This window comes from Crotalus tigris, unplaced genomic scaffold, assembly GCF_016545835.1.
Source record: "Crotalus tigris isolate CLP2741 ecotype Arizona unplaced genomic scaffold, ASM1654583v1 scf7180000018371.15429387391:27106975, whole genome shotgun sequence".
Classification (NCBI taxonomy): Eukaryota; Metazoa; Chordata; class Lepidosauria; order Squamata; family Viperidae; genus Crotalus; species Crotalus tigris.
Window position 1 is genome coordinate 2,706,202 of NW_024096970.1, and position 26,985 is coordinate 2,733,186.

The window sequence follows — 26,985 nt, forward strand, 5'->3', positions numbered from 1 at the left end:
GTTTTAAAAACGACACTCAATTTTTCTATTATGGAAGAATTATTCAAGCACAAGCATTAAAAAGGCATTGACATAATTTATTCAGAAATTTTGTGGATGTGAGAGAATCTGTTACACACGGGGGAGCCAAAGTATTCTTTTGACTAATGCAGAGAATGACTTTATATAGCACATCACCAAATCAAATCTTTATCACTGTCAAAGGATAATGGGTTACAAACAATTAAGAAGCATAAAAGATACATCAAAATAAAACATATTTTTATTTAATAACAAATATTAAAAAGCTAAAAGAAATAAAAAATTAAAAGCAATCAAAGAGGAGGGGTAGGAGCAGGACATGGATATAGGATATATGTAGATCACAATACATGTATAACACAATATACATACAAAAATATATATTTTCAGCTTTAAATATGAATTTTAATATTTTTTATTTGGATGCATTTTTATGCTTTTTAATTCTTTGTACCCCCCTTTCCTTATGTGGATCTTTGACCATAATACAGCATATGAGTAATCTTAGAAGAGTATGAAAAACAATTACAAAAACAACATATTTTATTTTAATGTATACTCATTCCCACTTCATTAGATTTTCTTTTAGATTTAAGCCATGTGAATTTACTGATCAAGGCCACCAAGTTTTGTATTGCATTCAAAACACTCTATAGAATTAGAGGATGAATTGTTACATGCTTGAATATTTCATTTCTTAATAATCCTTCAAGAAACAAAACGGATATTGATGTTCTGTTGGGCATAGAGGATACATTGACCTAATACAGAAGTATTTATGAGTCCCTTGTTAATAATTATATATGGAAACACTTGGTTTCACCCCCAGGTCTTTCAAAATAAAATACCACTCCTAATGGATGACAGAGGTAACCCAAGACACTTTCATTATGAAGTGTTTTAATAGAAACATTGAATAAAAAACTCTGTATGTACCATAAAAATAGTGTGCCTCTTAGGAAAAAAAATCTGTCATTGAAAGTAAACATAAGAAAGGTCAGTAGGATTTAGATGTGGTGTTAGCAAGGAATATGTTACATTTTCCAGCAGTACACTGCTGATTGTTTTTGTTAGGTTTCAGCTATCTCAAAAGATTTACAGAATGGATCAGATTCTGCATTCTGCCTGTACTAATTACAGTATTACAGACTAGAAAACTTAATTCAGGAAATGGAGTGCTTTCTAACACATTCCCAACAGAACTGAGCCACTTGATCATGTTTCCTAAAATAGTTAACAGTTTTTTGAAAGAATCCATCATAGATTCAGGAGACAGAGATTATGATTTGCTCTCAGTTAGAGATTCTAGTGCCTGAAATATAAAATAAAATCAGATCTAAAAATCTTATGAATATAGAAATATTATGATACACATCAGCAAACTTTGAATGGAAGATTATATGCTATCTCTTGCAGATGCATTGTACCATTTTTAAATTTATACTTATTTACATAATTGATTTTCTTTCCCTTTTTAATCTTCAGTTATATATTGAACTAGGTATTGGTTTATATATCAGAGCAAGAAAACTTCATTAGAAGCGAGTTTGTATAGAAACTGGCAACATGATTTTGCAGTTGTAAGGCATGACAGAAAATCTATTCAAATATATCTTCAACTTCCTATAGTTCAATTGGCAGATGTTTTTCACTAAACTCTCCAATAAAACTTGATTTTGCCTACCAATGCATTATTTTTTTAGTCTTCACATATCTTCACATATCTCTAAAATGAAATTATTTCCATGAGAAAATGATTATTTTCTTTAAAGTATTCTTACTGTTATTAGGTGCTAAGATTGGCGGCTTCCCTTGATCTAGCAAGTGTTTTCTGCCTAAAAGTATGGTATGGAGTACTCCTGTACAAGTATCATCTTTGGTTTTACTTTATTATTATAAAACACAGTTAATACATTATATTGAGTACAGTATTTATACAATATTGACTAGAGATTAACATTAATACTTAGAAAACAAACTTTTAAAGATGAATAAAAAGTTTATATCAAAATTAAGCATGATTTCTAAAATGCCAGTGTCAAGGAACAACTATTGACAAGTATCAATGTCATCACAACCATCATTAGCCACATATCCCCCCCCCTCTGAAGTACAAAACTCCCACCTATTAGCCACCTATTTTGCCACATGGTAACTCTGGGTGACTTACAATATATTTCACTTGTTGTATTTAAATTATTCTGAAGATTCAGAATCCAATTCAGATTTATTTTAAAAAAATGTAGTGGAAGCTAAATACTACAGTATAATACCAAACACTCTTATTTTCAGATTCCTGAAAGTATAGAAAAATTAAGATTTCATGAGAAGTTTTCTGTTCACATGACATAACTTCCTTCTGAGGTCCATTGTGTAACTTATCAGATGATAAATATGTATCTGTAGCTGGAAAGTCCTCCATAGATCAAGCAATTGTTAGGCTAAGAAGACAATATTGTTAAATAAAAATTGAAGTACTTAAAAATTCTGACAATTTTGTGGCTATTGCAGTTTCCCATCTACTTTTATCGGAATCTGAATATCTTAATAATTTAGCTGTAATGTTTCTGTGTCCTTTTTGTGGATACTATTTACATATTTATTACAAGGACTGCTATAAGATTAGATTGGTGGCACATGTAGTCTAATGTTGATAATAATTTCATAAATTTCAAATTATTATGCTACATGTGCTAATATTTTAAAAGTAACCCTTAATGATAAAATATATTTGAAACAAAAAAATTGCTATCCATCTGTCTATCCATCCTTCCTTCAAAACGGAATGTTCCTTAGGACTGAAATAGTTTGATTTATTCATGTAATTACTAAATACTAATAGTGTGATAATATTTTTGTACACAAGGAAAGTACCAGAAGTCCAGTCTAGCTAGTCAAGGTTTGAAAATGCATTAATTCCCCATGTGCATCTCATAAGTGAAACTAAATCTTCAACTTTAAAAAATAATGTTTCTGTTGGTGAAATATTTGCCATTATGCAGAAGGTGTATGACACATCACTAGAGAGACACAGAGAAAAAAAAATTAACTAAAATAACTCCACTTAGTGTTTGAAAGAGCAATGTAATGAAATCTGTTTGCTGTGCTAGCTGTCTCCAGATTGGGCTGTAATTACACCACACAAGGAAGAAAGGTAGCTGAGTCTCAATCTGGATCATTTATGTAAACTCAGCCTTCTTGTCAACGATGTTCTCAGATTGCAAGCATGCAAACCACAAAATTCATCTCCTATGAACAAAATAGAGACAGTGTCTGATTGCAGGCTTCTGATATACCATGTATTCTCTCTGTAATTGGACTTTAACATTTGACACAGTAAGGTTAAAACACTTCTTATACATCCATTCAGGGGATGAAATCCTGTACAGAGGGAAGAGAGAAAGAACTATCATTTAATCCTTTATGATAGATAACTGAAGCAAAAATTGATTTAACATTGGGCAAAAATGAAAACTGAGTAGATTTCTTGATAAATGTAAGAAAATACAGTATTTGTTTTTGTACAATATAGAAAAAGCAATCACTGTTTAAAGTTCCATTTTTTTAATCAGAATTGCACAAAAAAAGAACAGAACAGAATTTCAAAAACAATTCAACATCACAATAAGGGCTTTCCATACTTACAATGCTCTTTCAGCGACCTGTTTAAACATAATAGTTATAAGGTTATTTTATATTTCAGTGCACAGAAAAACTCCTACAGAAACATTTCATGTAGGATAAAAATCCACTCCTTTCTGCCAATTCATCAAGCTCCCTTTTGTGTTGATAAATTGCTACATAAATTCTACTTTTAAGCACCCAGCTTTCTAATAAATGTGGAAACCACTGCTCCCTGCAGCTTCATGGCCCCCTCTGTCTTCTCTTCTGTAGGAAAACCACAGGCCACCATGCTGGCGCCATCCCTGACTATGTCCAATCAATAAGGACTTATTTCCTGTCCATTTGCTGAGGTCACAGAAGCTAGTGTCATTAATTATTTCTACCAGTGCAGCCTCAAGTGTGCTTCTGGCATGACAACTGAAAACTGTTTGACCTTTTTTCCCTAATTTTGTTTGTAGCAGTTCTGAAGGAGATGTGTTCATTTGGGAATGTAGTGAATGGAACAGAAACACTTTTTTTTTTTAAAGCCACAAATGCATTTGGATCCCTAGCAATGGCAGATCTGACTTTTGCAATCACCTGTTCTGTTTGGCTCGTTTCCACAAATGAACAACAGTTTTTTTCCCCCAATTCTACATTATGGAAATCTTGTCACAGCGTAAACAATGTTTTCTAAGGCAGATCTGGCCTCAGAGGGAGAGAAACATTCTAGAGCTTCCAGTGCGCTGTTTCCATGGCAACGACATAGGTCAATAGCTGAAGTCACACCTTTGCTAGCCTTGATTGCTTCTTGCAACTGTGAGAAAACACATGCAGAGTATTATCAGCTTGGACAGAAATAACTCTATGCAGAATGTTTAAGAAAACATTGTGGATTCTGTAGTTTCATGAACTGGATTTCACAGGCATATTTAACTATGTTACTTAAATTATATTGGTATCCTCTAATCAATGAAACAGTTTAATTGATCTAAATTAGCCCTTCATTTACAGATAACTAAAGATATTAAGCCATTTTATTACAGTTACAACATAACTACCCTAAAAGGTTTCAAATATTCATCTGTGTGATGTGTAATTAACTAAAAAGGATAAAACAAAGTACTCTGTATTTAATGAATACACGAATATACATTTTGAATTAAATTTCACTACCAGCAAGTACATTACTATAGTATAATTTTTATGTTGCGTGTTCCAATACAATATGTATTGCACTATTTACATTTTTTCTAATTTAAAGTGGATATACATTTCAGAATAAATTTTCCAAAATGATAACAATGTTCAAAGCTCTTTCTTCTGGAATACATTTTTTTTTCGGAACCGAAAACTCAGTAAGATTAACCAAGAACCAAAAATAATGTACATACTTTCAGTTCTTGGGAATATTCCACCAAATACAATTATTTTTATTTTAAGGGCAATCATGCAGGTCTTTAGGCTCATCTTGCACTGTGCAGAATTTTTTGAAACTCTGATTGGTAAAAATATTTCATTATGAACAATTAAACAATCCTGCAACATACAACAACCTTGTGGCACCTTAGAGCAAGGCTTTTCAACCAGTGGTACGGGTACCACCTGTGGTACATTGGCACCTGGCAGGCGGTACGTGACCATCCTAGAAAAGTGGTAGCGGGGGAATGAGCTGAACTGGTAGCAGCACCACACAAGCTTGAGCAACAGATGGCTGGAGCTGCAGGACTGTCAGGGCTCAGCGGAAGCGCCAAGATCAACACTTTTTGGGGGCTGTCAGGGCTCAGTGGAAGCACCAGGATCAGCACCAGATTCCAGCTGAAGCATGGCGCTGATCCTGGCGCTTCTGTTGAGCCCAGAAGATGCGTTGATCAGCTGGAATGTTGCAGCATCTCCAGGGTCTTGTGATTTACATTCAGATGCTTGGCAACTGATTCATATTTATGACGGTCACAGTGTCCCAGGGTCATGTGAAATGACCAAAACCTGCTGCAATCACCCAGCAGACGGAATAAAAACCAAACACCCCCCCACCCCACCCCTGCTGCCAATCCTCAACAGAAATGCTCACAACAATGAAAACCTCGGACAGGAGAAAGAGTGCCGCTGGGTGGCAGGCAGGTGTCTTGCTCAGCTGTGGCTTGGGGGCACTTTTTCAGTGCCGTTGTAACTTCGAACAGTCACTAAGCAAACTGTTGTAAGTCAAGGACTACCTGTACTTCATCACTTTTTCCCCCTTTTTTGTCATCAAGTTTTTGACACCTTGCTAGGCAACTGGTGGTATTTGGATATTGCCATATCCTAAAAGTGGTATAATGGGTGAAAAGATTGAAAAGCCCTGCCTTAGAGCTTAAATATACATAATGACACAAGGTTTCTGAATCCTAAGTTGTACTCAATGCAAATTTTTGCTATAATAAGTAACTTAGTATTTACAGTGCCAAAACACTGGCATTTTCACAGCAAAAGTTTAATACACCCATTTCTCTAGAAAAAATTCTAAAAACTAAAGAAATGATATTAAAAAGTCATAAGAACAAATGAGCAACAGTTTCTTCTTGGATTTAAGGATACATCCAGATGTTTCAGACTATAACTATCATTTTAGTCAAGACTCAAAATATTTGAGAGCTGTAGTTTGAAACATAAGATGGGTACCAGCTTGCGTACCCTAAGTTAATACTCTTGGATCATAAATTCAACTAGAAAATATGAAGCATATGTTTAATAATGTAGCTGGATTAAACAGTATTTAAAGTGTTGGAATTTGCAACACTTATATGAGCTTCTGTTTCTGCAAAAGAGAAGAGGGAGCCTTCATTTTGAATGGAAACAACATTGCTTTCCTGCTAACTTATATTTCAACATCATGAGAAACACAGACAACAAGCCTTTTCTATCATGATCATCTGATTTTTTTAAAAAAATATATAATTTTATTAAAGAAATGTTAAAGAATAAAAATATGAATTTCAAAAGGGAAAAGTAAGGAAAGTTAAAGAAAAGTAATGAGTAAAAAAAGTGAAAAGAAATACAGCAGAGAAGAAAGGGAAGGGAAGGGAAAGGAAGGGAAAAGATTCCGGTCTTCTTAGTAGCAATTGTTAAGTACATTTATGCTTTACCCTGTCTCCATAAACTTACAAAATATCCTCCTTGTTTCAATTGTTTACCCTTTCTAATTATTAAACCCATAAATCAAAAGTTCATTTTTTCTTCCTTCAGCAAAAAGTCCAATCTCTAATAAATGTAATTATTGTTTTTCCTCTAGTCAAGTCAATTTTGCCATTTCTGCTAATTCTGTCATTTTTACCAGCCATTCCTCCATTGTGGGTATTCCATTTTTATGCATATAATAATCTCACAGCAGTTATCATATACAAGAACAATCTTCCACAACTCTTCTCTTATTGAGTACCCACTAGAACCAATAAGAACAGTTCTGGTTTCAACTGAATATTAATCTTCAAAATTCTTTATATCGTTCTATGTATCTGAACCCCAGATTTTATGACTTTTTTGTAAATCCACCAAGCAGGATAAAATGATCCTTCATGTTCTCTACATTTCCAACATAAATTTGAAGTACTTTTACGCATTCTAGGTATTTGTTCTAATACAGAGGCCCCTAATCTTTTAGGCACCAGGGACCGATTCTGTGGAGAGAGGTTTTTCTGTGGACCGGGGGGGGGGGGCATGGTTTCGTGTGCTGCCTGCATCCCAAGGATGGGGCTTCGCTTGTTTCTGTGGCCCAGTTTCTGGTATGCTGCGGCCCAGTGCCAGTCCACGGACCGGGGGTTGGGGGACCTCTGTTCTAATACATCATTTTATAAAAGTTCTCTTTTATCTTATAACGTAATGTACATTTCAGTCTTTTCAGCAATATATTTTCCCAGTTTTATCAATAAATTATATCCAGAGTTCTTAGCCCATTTTATCATACTCTTTCACTTATTCTTCTTCTGTTTCAAAGTTCAACTAAGGTATAATTTTAGCAGTTACATGTACATATGCACATGGTTAAGTTTCAAATTCTGTCCTGTGCTGTCCAATTCCAAATGTTGTCCACTTTCAATCTTTCTCTTAACCACTGAAAACTAAATCCCCCTTCAGTCAATTGATCTCTTGATTTCATTTTACATCCTCCATCCTTTATGGACATCTGATTGTGAAACAGTCCTAACAGAGGTACAAATAGCACTTGATCAAACCTTTTTATGCTTGCCTTCTATTTTAAGATCTGTTCCACTGAATTTTTATTATCTTTCAATTTTATTGTAATTATTTGTGTGCTTAATTTTGTGACATAGAGAGGATATTTATATTGTACTTTATTCCAATGATCTTAAATTGATGTCCATGATCCTATCATCCATCCATCCATCCATCCATCCATCCATCCATCATCTCTCTTTATCTCTTTCTCATTCGGAAACCACGCATCTCCCTCACAAAGCAACTCTATTTTACATCCTCCCACCAATCCTGTGCTGATGTTTACAGCTGAGTTACTGTGACTTTCCAGTACCTCTGCTAGTCAGTGAGTTTGCTCCTATTTGTTGAAGCTTTTGCATGGGTATTCCTTCTAAGTTTGTTTATACATACTGTAGTTATCATGAAGGGACAATTGGTATAGGCTACGAGGAAAAGATGCCTTATACTAAATCATCTTCCTTTCCCTTTTTCTTAACTATGTCCAATTGACATCCATTTCAAAACTTAGAATACAAAAAACAATGATTTATCATCCTGCCACATGGGCATTTAATTATTGGACATACATATAGCCTTATTTCTTTTAAAGTGAACAAGGCAAGTGATATAATAATAATAATAATAATAATAATAATAATAATAATAATAATAATAATAAAAATAAAGTTGGAAGGGACCTTGGAGGTCATCTAGTCCAACCCCCTGCTCATGCAGGAAACCCTACACCATTTCGGACAAATGGCTGTCCAGTCTCTTCTTAAAAACTTCCAGTGTTGGAGCATTTACTGCTTCTGGAGGCAGGTTGTTCCACTGTTTAATTGTTCTCACTGTCAGGAAGTTTCTCCGTAGTTCTTATATAATAAACATATTCAAGTAAGAAATGGATAGTTAATACCACAAATGTGTTTTCTACTTTCAGCTATGAACAGGCACTTGTACTTTAAAAGAAGTAGCTGGTCTTCTGTTGAAATAGGAGGGCATTTATCTCAAATGGAGTTAACAACAAGATGGAGATATCACTTTTAGGGAGGTGGTCATGTTCAGATAGAAAGGTTAGGGCCAGCCACAGATCCTGTAATTTAATGTATCTTAGAAACCTGAGAGGTTCCATAATAGCTTTCTCCAAGTGTCCTTGAACTGAGATACAATGTACTTTTATCTATTTATTTATATCATGTCTAATTTTTAAATAAACCAAAATTGCTGACCTAAGTCAATAGAGTACAATAAAAATTACCTCTACAATCAACTAAAAACAGCAGTACACATTAGTAAAACAATTACTCTATTGTTTTCTAACAGCAAATGTCTAAAGTCACATTCATCAGAATTTTTACCTACACAGGAATTACTTGTGTACTCTCTAAGCTTTAGCAGAAGTGAAGTTTTTGCAAAAAAAAAAAAAAAAAAAAAGGAATGGAATCTAGCACACACTGATTTGAACAATGAGATCTGGCTACTTCATAATAACATAACTCTATTTTCTCTAAGGCCCCGATTCTCCAGTTTAAGAAGCCTTTCTCCTAGACCTAGATCAGGGGTAGGCAACCTTGGCTCTTTTATGACTGGTGGACTTCAACTCCCACGAGTCATAAAAGAGCCAAAGTTGCCTACCTCTGTGCTAGACTGTATGGCCCAAAAGGGTTAAGTTCTAACTTTAAAAAAAAAAAGGAGTGGTGTTTCATATACTCCTTTTCATAATCAACAAAACTAATTACTGTTCTAAATTACCTAAAGCATACCACATGTTTTAAGTAACTTAGAACAGTAATTAGTTTTTCCCTAATACCCTTTTTAGTTCTAGATATTTAGCCTATCCAAAAAATGACACTTTTCTACTCTTGCAATGTATATTTCTAGAAGTAAATATATGTGTTTAAGCTTCTTTACTAGAAAGGATTGTCAGTGGCACTGACTGCCTTAAAAATTGTGTGTTTTTTTTATTATTATTTAAGGTGAGAATATTGAAATGAAAATTCCACTCCAGTTCCAGCTAGATTGAACAAAATTATTCAAAAAATTCACACCCAATATTGAGAAAAATCTGTTGATTCTTATTACGGTAGTTTCCTATATAGAAGAGACATTGACAGAGGGCTAGGAAAGTCTGCCCAAACTGAAAAAGTAGAAAAAGGAATAGTTCAAACCCAGCTACCCTTGCTTTTTGCAAGCTCATACTGCAAAAGTGCATTCTTTATTTGGGATTTCAACCTTCTTGCTGCCCCCACATCTGAATAAACTCTGCATCTACTATATTCAGGAAAGCAAATGTGTACAGCTACAAGAGTCTCTCAAATATAAATAGAATCCAAGCCTATCCATCTTTAGAACAGAACAAACTCACAAAATAGCTCTCCAGAAGTAAGGGTTTCCTGCTCTAATTGGTGACCTGACTCTCACTCAGACCAATCATTTCCCCTGCTCTCTCGCACTGTCCTTTAGCTATCCACCTTCTTTGTTGGGCACTTACATGGCATCCTATATCAAACCTCGTAACTTGCTAAAGAGAAGAGAAAGAGAAAAAAAGCAAACCTAAAATTGATTTGTGGTCAAGCAACTAACTAATCTATTAAGAGTTTGCCTTGCTTTTCTAATTTTGTTTTTCTCTTGTGGGGAACCTTCTGCCTCGCTAAGCGCTGATATTTCGTCTACCAAGCTGTTAGCCTGAAACAAGGCCAATACAATTTGTAGCTAATAGATTTACTTTTCCTTGTTACAGTTGGAAGGTTTCCGTATTTCTTACTACAGATCTGATTGGTGTTTGTGGCTTCTCTCCTTAACCTCTTCCTCCTTTTTTAAATGGCAGCTGGACAAACATTTATTTAAAGTGCTTCATTTTATAAACTTTTTGGCTCTGCTATAATACAGTTCTTCCTGTCAAAACACAAAATTGGAAAGATACTGCCAAATATTTAACAGTTTAGCTCTTTTATTATATATAGGGAGTATAACTTTACTACAAAACTATGCTTACTGGGCTGGATCCAGATTTTACCATTAAAAAATAGAAAGTCTTGTTTGGGCTATAGAAAACTTTTGAGTCAATGAAGAGATTCTCACTAAGAATAGGCTATGCAATTTTGCTAATTTCCTTTTTCTAGTGTGGTCTGCAGCAACACATCCTCAAGTTTCAAAGGTATTTCCACTTCTAATGAGAATGTTTCAAGGGCTCCAGGGAAATTAGGAAACAATCTACAGGTGATTTGTGCTGCCAAATCTGGATTCTTAATCTTTATTTGGATCACAAAGTGTGAATCTATGAAGTCTAAATGGCAAAGAAGGAAGGTTCAATAAAACAGATTTTTTTTTAAAAAAAATAGCCAGCTGAAACAGTTGCATACATTACTTAATGAAATACATTATCAAAAATGCATTAATATGGGGAAAGCACTGCCCCAAATCTGCTTATAGAATCACACAGCAAAGTTAGAAAATTATTCCCAAACAATTCAAATGTACTTGTTTGTGAAACTGAGTACGGTCCAGTTCTTAACATTATTTTTAATTAAGGCCTGATAGTGTAATCGTACAAATGCAAAAAATTAAAATACATGCCAAGGGCCTTTCCAGTGGTGGGATTCAGCTAGTTCACACCACTTCGGCAGAACCGGTAGCTAATTTTTTGTTGCCCAGGCCCAGAATGGACTTCCGGAAGCGGCATCTACACAGAAAACCGGTTGTTCACATATTTGAATCCCACCACTGGGCCTTTCCCCATGTGCACCCAGACATGGCACAAATAGTCCACAACAACCTTTTTATTTCTAAGTCCCCATGATGCTGCCTTCAACTCATCCCCAACCGTACCTAAGGCAGCCTTAAAGTAGTGCTTAAGCAGGCAAAAAGTCATGCCCGTTTTACATAGCTGTGGATACAATCTGATATGCTTTCTGTGTTTATTATATCAGTGATGCTGTTAAGGTGACTGTAGGGCAATCAGATCAGCCTGGCATCAATTAGCCATTTTGGGCTGTTGCTGAGGTCAAAGCCCTTCCCCTCAGCTCTCTGGGCATGGTCTTCCAAAACCATTTCAAAATGAACTGTCCCTCTTTATCTGTTTGGTTCTTAAGTCAATCTCAGTTCAAAGATTTGGACCCAAATAGTACTTATCTAGCAGCTGTGATAGTGGTGATGGCTGTGTCATGGAACAAGAAAGACTTGGCTTTCTCCCTGCTGCTTCACAACTGCGACCCCATTCCCCCCCCCGTTGTTCATTGTAGTTTAGGCTGCTTGGAAGGTGGGTTTAGTGCTTTTCTAGAAGAATACTAAATATGTATTTAAAATTAATGCAAACAAAGCACCTTTTGAATCACTATATTTTTCAAAACAGAAGCCATAATTTTTGCACTGCCGACACAGCTGCTTTGAAAAAAATGTCCCTGGTTAATCTCTCTGTGTGTATGAATTATGCTTGCACTGGGCTTTCTAAAAAAAGTGACTGCTTTGCACACAGGAACTAACTAATGTGGAAATGGAGGTACTAACAGATCACTATTTTGAGTAATAATCAGTAATCTGATTATTGCTACAGATTAAGAGACTAGCAGTGCTGTAACTTTCTATGTAATAATGCAACTAAAATTTCTCCCATGAATTAAAATGCTTGCAATTCAAGATACCATGTACGTCCAACCAATATTTTTTATATTTAGTTACATTTATTTACATCAGGTCATTTTCAGGAACACTTTGTCATTTCCTTACATACAGCTATTACCAGTATTGTTCTTCTTCTTAATTTCTGATCAAAAGAAGAGAATACATTTGCAAAGGTTACATCTGCACAGGTAGTGTATAAGTTTTGAGGACTTACATTTCAGTAGAGCGATTTCAAACACAGCTTCTAATGTTTTTACATTTAACCTATATCTTTATTCCTTTTTGTTTATGGAAGTCCAAAGAATTTCCCACCCCACCCTGAAATAGGATATCAAACATGTCATCAAGGATAATTGATTTTCATATGGTCACAATTCTCTAGAATATTTGAGTAGTTTTAACAGATTGATTAAGTATCAATAAAATGGCTTCTCATAGTAGTAACTAAAGTGGGCTTTTGCAATGAGCCAAAATCAACTACAGAAAAAGTATCCTGCAGAATACAAAGGACTTGTTAGCATGAAAGATCAATGGGACTTTGCATTTTTGAGTGGGAAAACCAAGTCAAAACTTGTTAATTTAAACAATTCTATATTATGGAAGAGGAACTTCAGCATGGGGCAAGCTGTTGGGTTCCTCCTTGAACTAGCTCTGATTCAGCAGAAACTACCTGGACATTTGATACGCAGAGCTAATTAAGAATCTTTATTGCACACTAGACTGAAACCACTTAAATTAATTGACTGCCTTCTGTAAAATGGAGATGCAACACTTATTGTACCCTCCCAATTTAAGCCAGTGCCTCTTTCTCCTGCCTTTCCCACGGTTTAATGGACACCTTGCTCTGAGTTCCTCATGTTTATTGTGAGGTAGCAGTTGGTTATTGACATATTTGGCATTCCTGCCAAAAGAAACTTTAGCTCCCAATGTGTCTCCCACAATAGCATCATGTGTATCAAACTGAAAATAGATGGGAGGATTGATTACAGTCTCAAGTAATCTTTACTGTGGTTAATTGTGCAGAGTTAACACTTTCCCTTTTCTTTGTCTTTGTTATGAGTAAAATAGAGGGTATTTTATGGAACAATATAGCATTATAATTATTAACCATAACACAGAATTTCCATCACAATTTTGACATGTTTTTTATCCATATGGATTATGAATCTTATGGATTCCCTATGTGTATTAAATAGTAAGCATGCTTTCTTCCTATCCCACAATAAGAATTGTAAAATTGCTTCAACTTCTATCAACAAGACTCAGACCAGACAATTAACTAATGACCACAACTGAGCCCAACTTTTCTGTCACTAAATGAGATCATTTTTAAGTGAATTTGCCCCATTTTATAACCTTTCTTTTCAGTTGTTTAGTTAGTAACAAAGTTGAATGAATGAATCTGACTTTCCCATTGACTTTGCTTGCCAGAAGATTGCAAAAAATGATCACATGACTTAGGAACACTGCAACCATCATAATATGAGTTGCATAATATGAGCATCTGAATTTTGATTACCTGACCATGGGGTGCTGCAATGGTGGTAAGTGTGAGAAATGGTCATAAGCCACTTTTTTCAGTGCCACTGTAATCTTGAATAGTCACTAATTCCTCAGCCAGCATAACTGGCTCAGGAATTCTGGGAGCTGAAGTCCACAAGTCTTAAAGTTGTCAAGGTTGAGGAGCCCTGATCTATAAAAACCAGATACTGATGCAAATTATCCCTTTTCTTTGGAATGCCTGGAAAATGAGACTTTCAAATGAGACTTAGCAAAATGGTTCCTTTACCAAATGTTGTGAAGCAGCAGATATTTTAATGCATATGTCCTTTCAGGTAAGTCCAACCTAGTGGAAGCTCTTCCTAAAACCGCTCTTTTGTTACGGTTAAATTCTGGGATAGGGGACTGGCAAATAAGATTGACAGAGAATATCTCTGGTAGCGATGCATATAAGCTGAAGTTGCAAGAGTTCCCCAAAAGTAAGATATAAGAATATAATTGGCCTAAAGGCTCTCGAATCTGATTCTAATAAGCCTTCTAAAAACAAGAACCACAGTAATTACATCAGTAATACACAGGAGCAATTAAGAAACAAACTTAGATATAGGAATATTTGTTGGCTGTACACAGTGGTGGGATTCAAATATGTGAACAACCGCTTCTCTGTGCGGATGCCGCTTCCAGAAGTCCATTCTGGGTCTGGGCAACTAAAAAATTAGCTATTGGTTCTGCTGAGCTGGTGTGAACTGGCTGAATCCCACCACTGGCTATACACCTGATTGTTGTACTACTTTGTAAGTGCATCCAGTTCTTGAGTCTATCATGCCTGAAATCAGACTCGGCTGAAAATCCGATCCTGTCCCATTATTGCATTTTAGATACCTGTATCACACACATTGTGCTGTAATTGTTATAAGCTGCTTTACGAGGAAATTTGTGATTGAAATCTGAGATGAAATAAATACTATAATGGTAATAGCAAGGTTCATTCATATATTCCTTCAAACATAAAAGTTAACAAGTCTTTAGAACGAAGACATATTTTAGCTACTCACCTTGCTATAGTCTATTAAGTCTCCTTTGCCTTGACTCTTAAACCATGTAAGAAAAACAAATAAAAATTATATTATTACAACCCTGTAAATCATAAGCCGCACAAAACTCTAAGAAAGATCTCTCATGTTGTGCTAAATAGGTGAATGTTTTCCTGTCAGTCATGTCCAACTCTAGGGCATGGTGCTCATCTCTGTTTCTTGGCCAAGGAAGCAGCATTGTCTGAAGACAATTTCCATGGTCATGTGGCCAGCCCGGCTTTTATGCCAAAGGCAACACGGAATGCTGTTACCTTCCCACGAAGGTGGTACATATTAATCTACTTGCATTTGCATGCTTCAGAACTGCTACGTGAGCAGGGGTAGGGGCAAGTAACAGGAGCTCACCCCGTCACATGGAGCTGGGCTCTCGAACCCAGGCTATGAGTTCTCCAGCTGACAAGTTCAGCTTCTTTTACTACTGAGCCATCATGCCCCTGTGCTAAATAGAAAACCCATATATTTCATCAGGTTTAAAGACTCACATTTGGCTTGTCAGGTGTCTACTAATTCCTGTTCTACTGACATCTTTCAGAGAGTGGACATGATACACGCTACAAAAGAAACTACCGTAGTTCTTTCAACCACTTCTCAAGTGGAACTCTTTCTTTTGTTTCCGAGAAAGACTGTGATGAGTTTATGGATCAATGAAGCATGGCCCTTAGCCATATTCCGCATTACTTTCCTCTATGCAATTACAGTCTCATGAGAAAGAATGGAAGCAAGGAAATTACATCCACCTCTGCATGTAACCTATAGTAGCAAATACAGCTCTGAAGGATCAGCCTTCTACAAAGACAGGGCTTGCAACGTGGAAAATATACACTGTCAAACTTTTTGAAGGGTTCCCCAGAAAGAGAAGAAGGAAGGGAGCAAGATGGGGAGTTTCACTCTATTTCCCATTTAAACTACCTATTGAAGAAACAGTCATATATTAAAAGACTTATATCAAGGCTTACATTAAAATGCTTCTATTGAGATAGCTTTTGGGAAGGAACCACAATCATAAGTAAGCAATAATATCAAAGCTAGTAGGCTAACATGTGCCCAACCAGCTGTGTTTTGAATTATAATCACATATGCTTGAGCAGCTCATTCCCTCTGCTTTATGCTAGAAATATTCAATTATTGTAAAACTAAAACTGTAGGGAAGGCAAGCATATTTTAAATTACATTTATTTTTGTATTTTAATAAAATTGAGTGTAACCGGATGAATTTTAAAAAGAAATTACCATAAGAATCATAGACTTTATGCACATAAACACACTCAACAGTAGCACATTTAATTTCTAGGTCTACTAAATAATAAACATGCAGAAATAGGAAAACTGTTTCTTTTTATAAATGCTTAATGTTCTTCAAATGGAAGAAAAAAGAGAATTAGAACAATAATACCTTTTGTGGAACTGTATAGTTGGATTCAGACTCTAAAGCTGTGATTAATGTTAACTATGATTTTTTTTAAAACAAATTAATAGGAGGGGATGATTATGATATTGCAAGATGTACAAACATAGCCACTATAGATATAACTACTTATTTACCTCTTTAATTTGCTTAATCCAGACTTCTCTTCCAACAAACTCTTGATGGAATATTACAGGAGCAGAATTTAAGTTAAATGGCAGGGAATCATTCGAATTTCCATCAATAAATGGCTGAATATCAGCATTTAGCTGAAAGAAGGGGATTAAAATTAAGAATAGTTATCCACAGGAAATGCATTTAACAACAACTAATATTATGTGAGGTTTTAAACGTACAAATTGTAAAAGACAAGAAAAAATGCCTTGTACCAATGCACACTATTTAGGGGTTTTCAAGTTGTTCCAATGTCTATTTGATTAAAATATAACAAGAAGCATATTTTGAAGAAGTCTGTGAGCATGCACAACACTATATAAATAGAATAGGATCTCTGGAAATATCAGGGATGGACGTTAGATTCTGTTCCTGCCAGGACACTGCCTCCATATACCGTATTTCCCGATATATAAGACGACTTTCTGAAGCATGTAAATTGGCTCTGAAGTCGGGGGTCGTCTTATACACCGAGTCATCTTATACGCCGGAAATTACGGTAGTTTATTTATTTATTTATGAGACTTATATACCGCTTTAAGTGCAAGCACTCTCTAAGCAGTGTACACCAGTAAGCAATGTATATGTATTTACATTGCCCCCAACAATCTGGGTCCTCATTTTACCTACCTCGGAAGGATGGAAGGCTGAGTCAACCTTGAGCCGGTGAGATTTGAACCGCTGACCTGCTGAACACAGTCAGCTAAAGTGGCCTGCAGTACTGCACTCTAACTGCTGCGCCACCTCGGCTCATAAGTTTACGGCGTATAAGATGACTTTCTAGGCATGTAAATTGACACGGAAGTCGGGGGTCATCTTATACGCCGAGTCGTCCTATACACCAGAAAATACGGTACATAATTTTATTTCAAATGTTGGTGGTTTGGACTTGTAGGCAAACAAAGTGAACTTTAAAAAGTAAACCAAATCTGGTGACATTTGAAGTGACTTTTTTGATGTGGATACCGAGCTGAAAAGAAGGTTAACTCTTATTTCAGTGGTGGCAAACCTATGACACGGATGCCAGAGGCGGCACTCAGAGCCCTCTGTGTGGGCACGCGTGCCGTCGCCCCAGTCCTAGGCCTTCAGCTGGGTTTTATAAAACCTTTTTGCTTTAGGCCTCCACCCCCATGTGCAAAAAAAAAAAAAAGGTACAATCAATCAGTCAATTTCAACTTCTCACGGAAAAAAAAAGATCTTGCGAAGTTGGAATTGATTGATTGAACTTTTTAATCCCACCCAGTCTGCCTTTACCACAGCCACGCCCACCCAATGGGCCACACCCACCTGGCACCCAACGATGCATAAGTGGGTTTTGGGTTGCAGTTTGGGCACTCGGTCTCTAAAAGGTTTGCCATCACTGTCCTATTTCAGCCTTCAATAGGAGTGAATGTCAATAACTCATTAATCAGAGAGAAAGTAATATAGACAATTGGCGATATTAATCATATGAGATTTGAATCAGCTCTCAGATGTTGTTATCTATATATTTGTGGGTTATTCTCTTCAGGTTAAGCAATATAATACAAAGTGCAAAAAACCCCAAAACAAAGGCAGAAGAGCAAAGAAGTGGAAATTTAACTGAACCGATCTTACCCCAACACCATTCCCTTAAATAGGGGTCTTCAATCTTGGCCCTTTTATGACTTGTGGACTTCAACTCCCAGAATTCCTCAGCCAGGCACGCCTGGCTAAGGAATTCTGGGAGTTGAAGTCCACAAGTCATAAAAGGGCCAAGTTTGAAGACCCCTGCCCTATAACTTCCAACCTTGTTTCTGTTGTGTCTACCCACTAATCTACAAACTGCTTTTTCTTCTTTAATCAATTTGTCTCTCATTTTGAAGATCCCATCAATCCCATCCAAACATGATTGTCTCACTCTCCCACTTCCTCTTAACTTATTCACTTCGTACATTTGTTTGACCCTCATTCATTCTCTTTATGTGACAAAGCTCACCTCAACATATTTCTCTTCTATTGGTTGCACAATTTTGTGTTCAATCTATATCAGTGATGGCGAACCTATGGCATGGGTGCCACAGGTGGCACTCATAGCCCTCTCTGTGGGGCATGCACACCGTCACCCCAGTCCTAGGCTTTCAGCTGGGTTTTATAAAACCTTTTCACTTTAGGCCTCTACCGCTGTGTGCAAAAAAAAAAAAGTTCAATCAATCAGTCAATTTCAACTTCTTGCGGGAAAAAAAGATCTTGGAATTGATTGATTGAACTTTTTAGTCCCAACCAGTCTTCCATTACCACTGCAGCCACGCCCATCCAATGGGCTACACCCACCCAATGGGCCACATCCAGCAATGGCCACACCCACCCGACACCCAACGATGCAGAAGTGGGTTTTGGGTTGCAGTTTGGGCACTCAGTCTCTAAAAGGTTCGCCATCACTGATCTATATTCACTAATAATAATAATAATGATGATGATGATGATGTTGGAAGGGACCTTGGAAGTCATCTAGTCCCCCGCTCAGGCAGGAAACCCTAAATCATTGGAGCATTCACAGTTTCTGGAGGCAGGTTATTCCACTGATTAATTGTTCTGTCAGGAAATTTCTCCTTAGTTCTAGGTTGCTTCTCTCTTTGGTTAGTTTCCATTCTTTGCTTCTTGTCCTGCCTTCAGGTGTATCATCCATTCATTCTTTTTTTAAAAAAAAGTTTTTTATTTATAGTACAGTTAAAACAAAAATGGACGTAATGTAACATTCCAGTATGCGTATTTCTAACAATTTGTTCCTCTTCTTACATATAGTTCTTAATCTCTATATATACATACATATTTTTCTATACAATACAATATCTAATTTATTTCTCTATATACTAACATTCAATTATATATATTTCTATCTTAACACTAGCTTATAACCCGAACAGTCCCCCTTGATTCACACCAATAATAAAATTTGTCCCAGATTTCAAAATAATCTGACTCCATTGTGAGCCTATCATCCATTAATTCTTATTTGACCCTATCTTTAATTGTTTCACCACACATACTGCAGTTAGTTACTTTTAACCGTTCAGTCTTGTGCCGACTCTTGGCAACTTTATAGGCAAATGCTCTCCATGCTACCCTGTCAAGCTCACAGTAGCTCTAAACTCCAAGTTATGTCCTATACAGGATATCTGAAGAGGAGACTGTCTATGCCTTAGATTGGTAGTTCGACAATGATACACAATCTCTATTCTGTCAATCTCTGCAGCAATTAATGTTGTCCCTCACCTGCCCTATCCGGCTTCTCTTCCCGTCTTCTCAGCCTTGAGCATTCAAAGGTGAAGGCAAGATCACATACAGCTCCAAATTCAACAAGATTTAACATAGGAGATTGGCAAGGGGATTGTAGCCAGGGGACTGTTGTGACAGCAGAAACCAACGCAGCTGCAAATGCTGCAATCCCGTTACACTGGCTCCCAAGACTAAATTAAAATGTGATAATAGCCATTGTTCCCTTCTCAGTGTCTGCTTGGGAAAGGAAGAGAAAGGCCTCCACTGCCGGAGCAACAGGATGGCCAAACAGCAAATGTGTTAGGAGAGAAATGGTTCCATTTACCCAGAATAGTCATAGTTGTTCCTTTCTCTCTCTCCCTGTTTTATAATTAAACCTTTCAACCTCAGGTTGCTTTGGCCTCTTACGGATCAAATTGGGAGGGGGTGGGTGAGTGTGTACTATATTGGAGCAAGTTGTCTGTTAAGAATCACCAAATAAGGGCAGAAATTATTTCATGAAAAACCATCCTTTTGGAAATGGCCAACATCTTCAACACTCATTCAAATGTCAGTTAAAAAGTTTCTCGTTTCAGATGATCTTTACATAGCTATTGAGGTAAGGTTATTCCAATAGTTTAACTGAATCTTTATGTTGATGGTTTCATTTGTTTGTTGTAATACATTACAGCTACTACCTGCCATGCATACTATGAATAAAATGGGATGCAATTTTCTAGATAAATACATTGATAATTTCCAGGGCAGCAAGCACCCTCTTTTGTCCCCTTCCACAGATGCTCAAGCAGCTACCATAACTCCCCAAATCTCTCTAATTCCATACTGAGCTCCCTGTAAACCTTCTGCTCTCTCCTCCTATTCACTCACATTAGCTTCCTGGGATTAGTTGGCTACTTTGACAGCTGTCTCAGTTTTAAAGGCTGTTAAGTATATCGACATAGTACAGTGAAATGAATGCTGTGATATGCGAAATACCTCATATAAGTATCTTTCCATGCAGTTTAGTCACAAATGAATTAAACGTGTAAGGGTTGTTGTTTTTTTCTTTTAAGAGACATATATTATCTACGGAAAGACACGCTTCTTGAAAAAGAATGCTGGCTGCTTGGCCATTTGGGAAGCTTTTAAAGAAGAGGGAAGTCATACCTTGTGACACATAGACATGTGTTTCCCATACATAAACGCCATCTTCTGAATTCCTGCCGCATGCTTTGCCAACTCCATTGCAGCCTTGCAGCCTTTCGCCAGCAAAACACAATGAGATTGGAAAACCTGCTCTTTCCAATCTGATATTCTGATGTCGTCTGTAAGAATGTTTTCCTAGAAACACAAAGAAAGATGTTACATATTCTAAAAATAATCAGCAATATTAAAACAATGTACTTATTTTTTTTTAAATATTTTTTTTTATTTTTCATTTATTCATACAAAATACAATTCAATTAAAATCCTAACCATTGGTACCACCTGCCCATTCCCCCCAGGCCGCGTCCACCCTCTCTAATCCTTCCCTACTTCCCTCCTCTTTCTCTCCTCCCCTCCTACTCTCTTCCCCTCCCCTTCTCCTCTAACCATCCTACTTCCTCCCTGCTCCTTCCTCCCCTCTCATCCCTCTCACACACATGAACGCAGCATAGGGGAAATGCCCAAGCATTTACCATGACTATATTATCATTACCCACCCACTCACCCACCCACCCACCCTCAACCCTCCCCCCCTCGCTTCCCAGAGCAGAGTACAGGGTTATTAATAAGAAAGTTAACAATAATAAAAAAAGAAAAAAGAAAAAAAAAAAGAAAAAAAACATCATACTTAACCTTTAACTCCCCTTAAATTAAGTCATATAAACAAATCTCTACAACAGTTACTATAAAATTTACTCATAAAGTAAATGAAACTTTATAGTCCCATATTTTTTCTGAATATAATCTATCCATCTTCTCCATACAATAATATATCTTTCTTGTGTATGATCCTTCAAATAAGCAGAAATTTTTGCCATTTCTGCAAAGTTAGAAACTTTAAATATCCATTCTTCTAAAGTAGGCAACGAAATCCTTCTTCCAATACGAGCCTACTAATAACCTTGCTGCAGTTAATAAATTCAACATTAAAGTAGTTTCTTTGTCATTTAAATCCACAAAGATACCCAATAGGAATAATTGAGGGGTGAACTTTATCTTCCTTTTAAAAATCTTTTGAATGTTCCACCAAATCATAATCCAAAAAGCCTTTACCTTTTTACAATTCCACCAAACATGAAAATATGTCGCATCCATATTACCACATCTCCAACATTTGGGTTGTAAATTTGGATACATACAAGATAATTTTTTAGGATCTAAATGCCATCTGTAAAACATTTTATAAAAATTTTCCCTCAAATTTTGAGCTTGTGTAAATTGAACATTTCTAATCCAAATTGTTTCCCATAAGTCCAATGGGATCGGTTCCTGGATATTCTGAGCCCATTTAATCATATAGTCTTTAACCAATTCTGTTTCAGAGTCTAATTCTATTAAAGCATTGTAAATTCTTTTTATATGGGCCTGACTCTGATCTTTAATCTGAATAACCAGATTTCCATCTTCTAGTGTTATTCCTTCTTTCTTATCTACAGTCCACCTGTCCACTATTTATAAATATTGAAACCATGACTGTAGAATATTTTCCTGCCTTAACACATCTAGAGATTTTAAATGCCAATCCGAACCTGACCAAGTTAATAATTCTTTATACGAAATTTTATCAAAGTTCATCCCCTTAGAAATCCCCTCAATTGCATGTCTAGGAATCCCCCAGATAGGTATTTTATAGTTTAACCTATAATAATACTTTTTCCAAACTCGAAGTAAGGCACTCCTCAAAATATGTGATTTGAAAGCCCGGTCCACTTTCTTATTAAAAATTAAATATGCATGCCAACCATACATTAAATCCCACCCTTCAAGAGCAAGAATATCCTTATTTGTTAAATTAAGCCAATCACTTATCCAAGTTAAGGCGGCTGCATCATAGTATAATTTCAAGTTAGATGCTTTAAGTCCTCCTCTTTCTCGGGCATCTTGCAAAATCTTAAACTTAACCCTTGGTTTTTTCCCAGCCCAAATGAATTTATTGATACCCTTCTGCCATTCCTCCAAATTTACATCTTTTTTAAAAATAGGTATCATTTGAAACAAGAAAAGAAACTTTGGTAGAACATTCATTTTTACAGCTGAAATTCTCCCCAACAGTGACAATTGCAGTTTTTTCCAGTCATTTAAATCCTTTTGCCCATAGTAATTCATAATTATTTTTATACAATTTTCCATTTGAAGCAGTTAAATATACTCCCAGATATTTAACCTTTTTCACCATCTGAAAACCTGTGGCTTTAACCAAACTTTCCTTATCATTGGCTGACATATTCTTAGATAATATCTTAGTCTTATGGTTATTGACTTTAAAACCAGAAACTTTTCCATACTGTGTTATAAGTTCTAATAGACAATCAACTGCTCTAATCAGTTGTTCCAAAATCAAGACCAAATCATCCGCAAAAGCCCGTAATTTATACTCATTTTTATGCCCTTGGTTACCGTTGATTCTCGAATCTGGATCAACAAAATCTCCAATGTTAAAACAAATAACAATGGAGATAATGGACATCCTTGTCTTGTCTCTTTTTCAATATTAAAAGTCTCAGTCAATCCCCCATTAACAACAATTTGAGCAGATTGTTGCTGATATATAGCTTTAAGTGCATGTAAAAAATTATCCCCAAAATTCATTTTCTCTACCAGTGAGAATAAGAATTGCCAATCTAATTGATCAAAGGCTTTTTCAGCATCCAAAAATATAAAAGCCACAGGAATCTGATTGTTCTTATCCAAATACTCAATTAAGTTAATAATTTGTCTAACATTATATTTCATGTATCGCCCTGTTATGAATCCTGATTGATCACTGTGAATCAAATCCTTCATAACCTGCATTAATCTATTTGCCAAAATTTTTGTAAAAATCTTGTAATCTACATTTAATAATGATATCGGCCTATAATTCTTAGGCTCTGTAAGATCTTGATCCTCCTTCGGAATCAATGATATAAACGCTCTTTTCCAAGAAGGAGGAACTTGTGCTCCCAGCAAGATACTATTAAAAAGCTCCTTTAATGGCTCCAACATTTCTTCATATAAATTTTTATAATACGTCGACGTCAATCCATCTGTTCCTGGAGACTTTCCCACCTTTAACTGTTTGACAGCTAAACCAATTTCCTCCACAGTAATTAAACAATTCATCCCATTTTGCTGTTCCTCAGAAAGTTTAAGAAAATGTACTGATTGTAAATATTTATCTATATCCATTCCCTTTATATTATCACTTGAGTGTAGTTTTGTGTAAAAATCTAAAAAACTCTTTTTAATCAAATTTTGCTGAAAAAAATGTACTTATTTTAATACGTGCCACTTGAAGCAATTCATTCTGCTGGCTTAAGAAACAGAAATTATAGAAATAAATGGTTTTTTTTTTTAAAAAAAATGTTAGGCTTCTGAGGAATATTCTCAATATCTTCCTCCCTCTAGCATATGTCTCCCTTAACTTATAAACCAAGCTATAAATTCCTGTGATCTATATAGATCTCTGTGCTGGGATTATAAAGTGACTGAATTATAGCTAACTAATAATTATCACACCACTAATGTAAGTATGATTACAAAGCAAAACAAAACAAAAATTTAAATGTTAGCCTGGAGGAAAATATGAGTCTATAAAAAGTAGGTAGTTACATGAAAAGCTTTGTGATGGACAGAGGAAAACTGAACACTTCCTTGCTTGCTTTCTAGAATCATCCCCTTCTGTTGCTTCAAAGGAATAGTAACAAAAGGAGTTTCAGAACATAAGACATAAATATACAAATAAGGCCAGTTTCGTCTAATGGTTAAGGCACCAGGTTAGAAAGCAAGAAACCATAAATTGAAGTCCTGCCTTAGCTAGGAATCTTGGCCTTGAGTTATTTGTACAATTATAAAGGCATGATATAAATAAACAAACAAACATCAAGCTGCCTTCATACTAAGTCCTGTTATAAACACATTTAAATCTGCCTGGGATAGTCCAACAACTACTGCGACTCAAGATCTTAGGAAGAAATTTCAAGAACCCTAGATACTACTGATTTAACCTGAGATCCCCTGATAAAGAAAAACCCCATAAAGAACCTGCGTTCATGCTCATTTTTATAGGAAATGTAATATCCATACACTGTAGGTTGATATGATATATATTATTCAAAATGGTTCACTAATATTTTGATTATATCTAGAACTTTTTATTACTGCCATGACCTCTTTCTTATCTATTATCCCCCATGAAGAGACTTAATGGTCTCTATCAAGAGTAAATAATTGCAAAAAAGCACAGAATCTATTTGGTCACTGCCTTCAGGATGGACTGGAAGAGAGCTAAAAATCCAGGCAAAAGGTGATTGTGCCATCTACACAATTCTGGCTCTGTGAGTTACTTCAATTAAATTGCTCAAAAGAGAGAACTAAATTTGCATAATTTCTAGCAAGGTATTATCTGACATGAAATTTGTAAGAAATGATATTTCTGTTGTAATCTTCCTCCTTTGTGGCCACTGCCAAAGAATGCTGTGTTGCAAGGAGATAATATGAGACTGACGGGAAAAGTAATACAATTCCTCAAAGCCAGCTTGCTGAACGTTGTTATCATTTCATTTCATTGTTTTCAACTTCCATGAAGGAGGTGATAATGGAAAAAGAGAAGGCAATAAAGGAAACCACACATTTAGTCTTCTACGTGTGATAGTTTAGTAAGTGGCAATCATGTTTAGTTTGGAACATTTCCTGGATTTCAAGCATAGATAAGAATGGACAACCAAACAAAATGTTAGTTAGCTGCCATTTTATGCAATGTTATAATGAGCCTTGAAGATGAAATGTTTTGGAATTGGTGAATGAGGACAACAGAGCAATAGGGATCAAAATGCGTGCTTTAAAAACTCGACAGTCAATTGCACGTTCACCTGAGATCTGAATTACTATTTACTTATTAATTTATATGCTGACCATCTCACTCTGAAAAGTGATTTTATTCATTTTTTATTTAAATGACTATGATTTCATTTAAACACTGTTAAACCTTCATCTTTATTTATGGAGAAGAATCGTAGGACTGACAAAAGTAACAGATTTCGAAAGGAGTTAAGTTTGTTGTCAAGTAAGGCACATGTTCATTTTCAGTTTTTACATTTTTACCTAAAATGAATAATCTCAGTAGGCTCAGTATAAATGTCTTGCTATTATGATTTGCAGAAATGTAGCAACTGCATCAGGCAACTTGCTCCAGAACCAGAAAGTTTATGTGAACGGTAAGAACAGAAGTGGAAGATGCAGAAGAACAGGCTCCAGAAGGAAATGTATTGTTTTCAACATTGTATAACATACATACGAATGATTAACCAGTCTCCAACAACACACATCTATTCATCTATGCAGACGATACAGCAGTGGCCACATAAGGACCAATTTTTGATGAGATAGTTGGGAAGTCTATGGTAGCCCACGTAGAATTAAAAACATATTATACCATTTATTTATTTATTTATGAGACTTATATACCGCTTTAAGTGCAAGCACTCTCTAAGCGGTATACACCAGTAAGCAATGTATATATATATATATATATTTACATTGCCCCCAACAATCTGGGTCCTCATTTTACCTACCTCGGAAGGATGGAAGGCTGAATCAACCTTGAGCCGGTGAGATTTGAACCGCTGACCTGCTGAACACAGTCAGCTAAAGTGGCCTGCAGTACTGCACTCTAACTGCTGCGCCACCTCGGCTCATCAAGGAAGTTCAACCATCTATGTTGCGCACATCAGCTTTGGCCTTGAGTGTCTCTGCAGCAGAATATGCTGCTCCAGAGTCATTTGGCTAATGACAAAGCCAAGAAGGTGGCTTCATTTTGGCAGTTTAAAGTTTGATCTAAACTTGGAAAAAGAAGCAACTGCATCCGAAGAAGGCATTCAGTCTGAGTACCTATTAATATAGGATGCAAATCAACTGCTTCATTCTTTTTAATTAACATTCCGCAAGGATTGTCTTGTGAAATAGGTAGTTTCCTAT

General features: G+C 36.0%; 1 protein-coding gene across 4 annotated transcripts in view; it reads right to left on the reverse strand.

The window, feature by feature from the left end:
- Positions 1–246: 246 nt before the first annotated feature.
- Positions 247–26,985, reverse strand: part of PDSS2 (decaprenyl diphosphate synthase subunit 2) — an 89,763-nt gene continuing 63,024 nt past the window's right edge. For 2 of the 4 annotated variants that reach the window (XM_039351119.1, XM_039351118.1), the window contains 4 exons: positions 20,992–21,165; positions 16,572–16,703; positions 14,991–15,026; positions 247–4,441 (listed from right to left, as the gene is read on the reverse strand). In XM_039351119.1, coding sequence (XP_039207053.1) covers positions 4,283–4,441; positions 14,991–15,026; positions 16,572–16,703; positions 20,992–21,165 — 501 coding nt within the window. In that variant the 3' untranslated portion in view covers positions 247–4,282. The remainder of the gene's footprint in view (positions 4,442–14,990; positions 15,027–16,571; positions 16,704–20,991; positions 21,166–26,985) is intronic. The other 2 variants (XR_005557642.1, XM_039351120.1) reach the window with 2 other exon arrangements.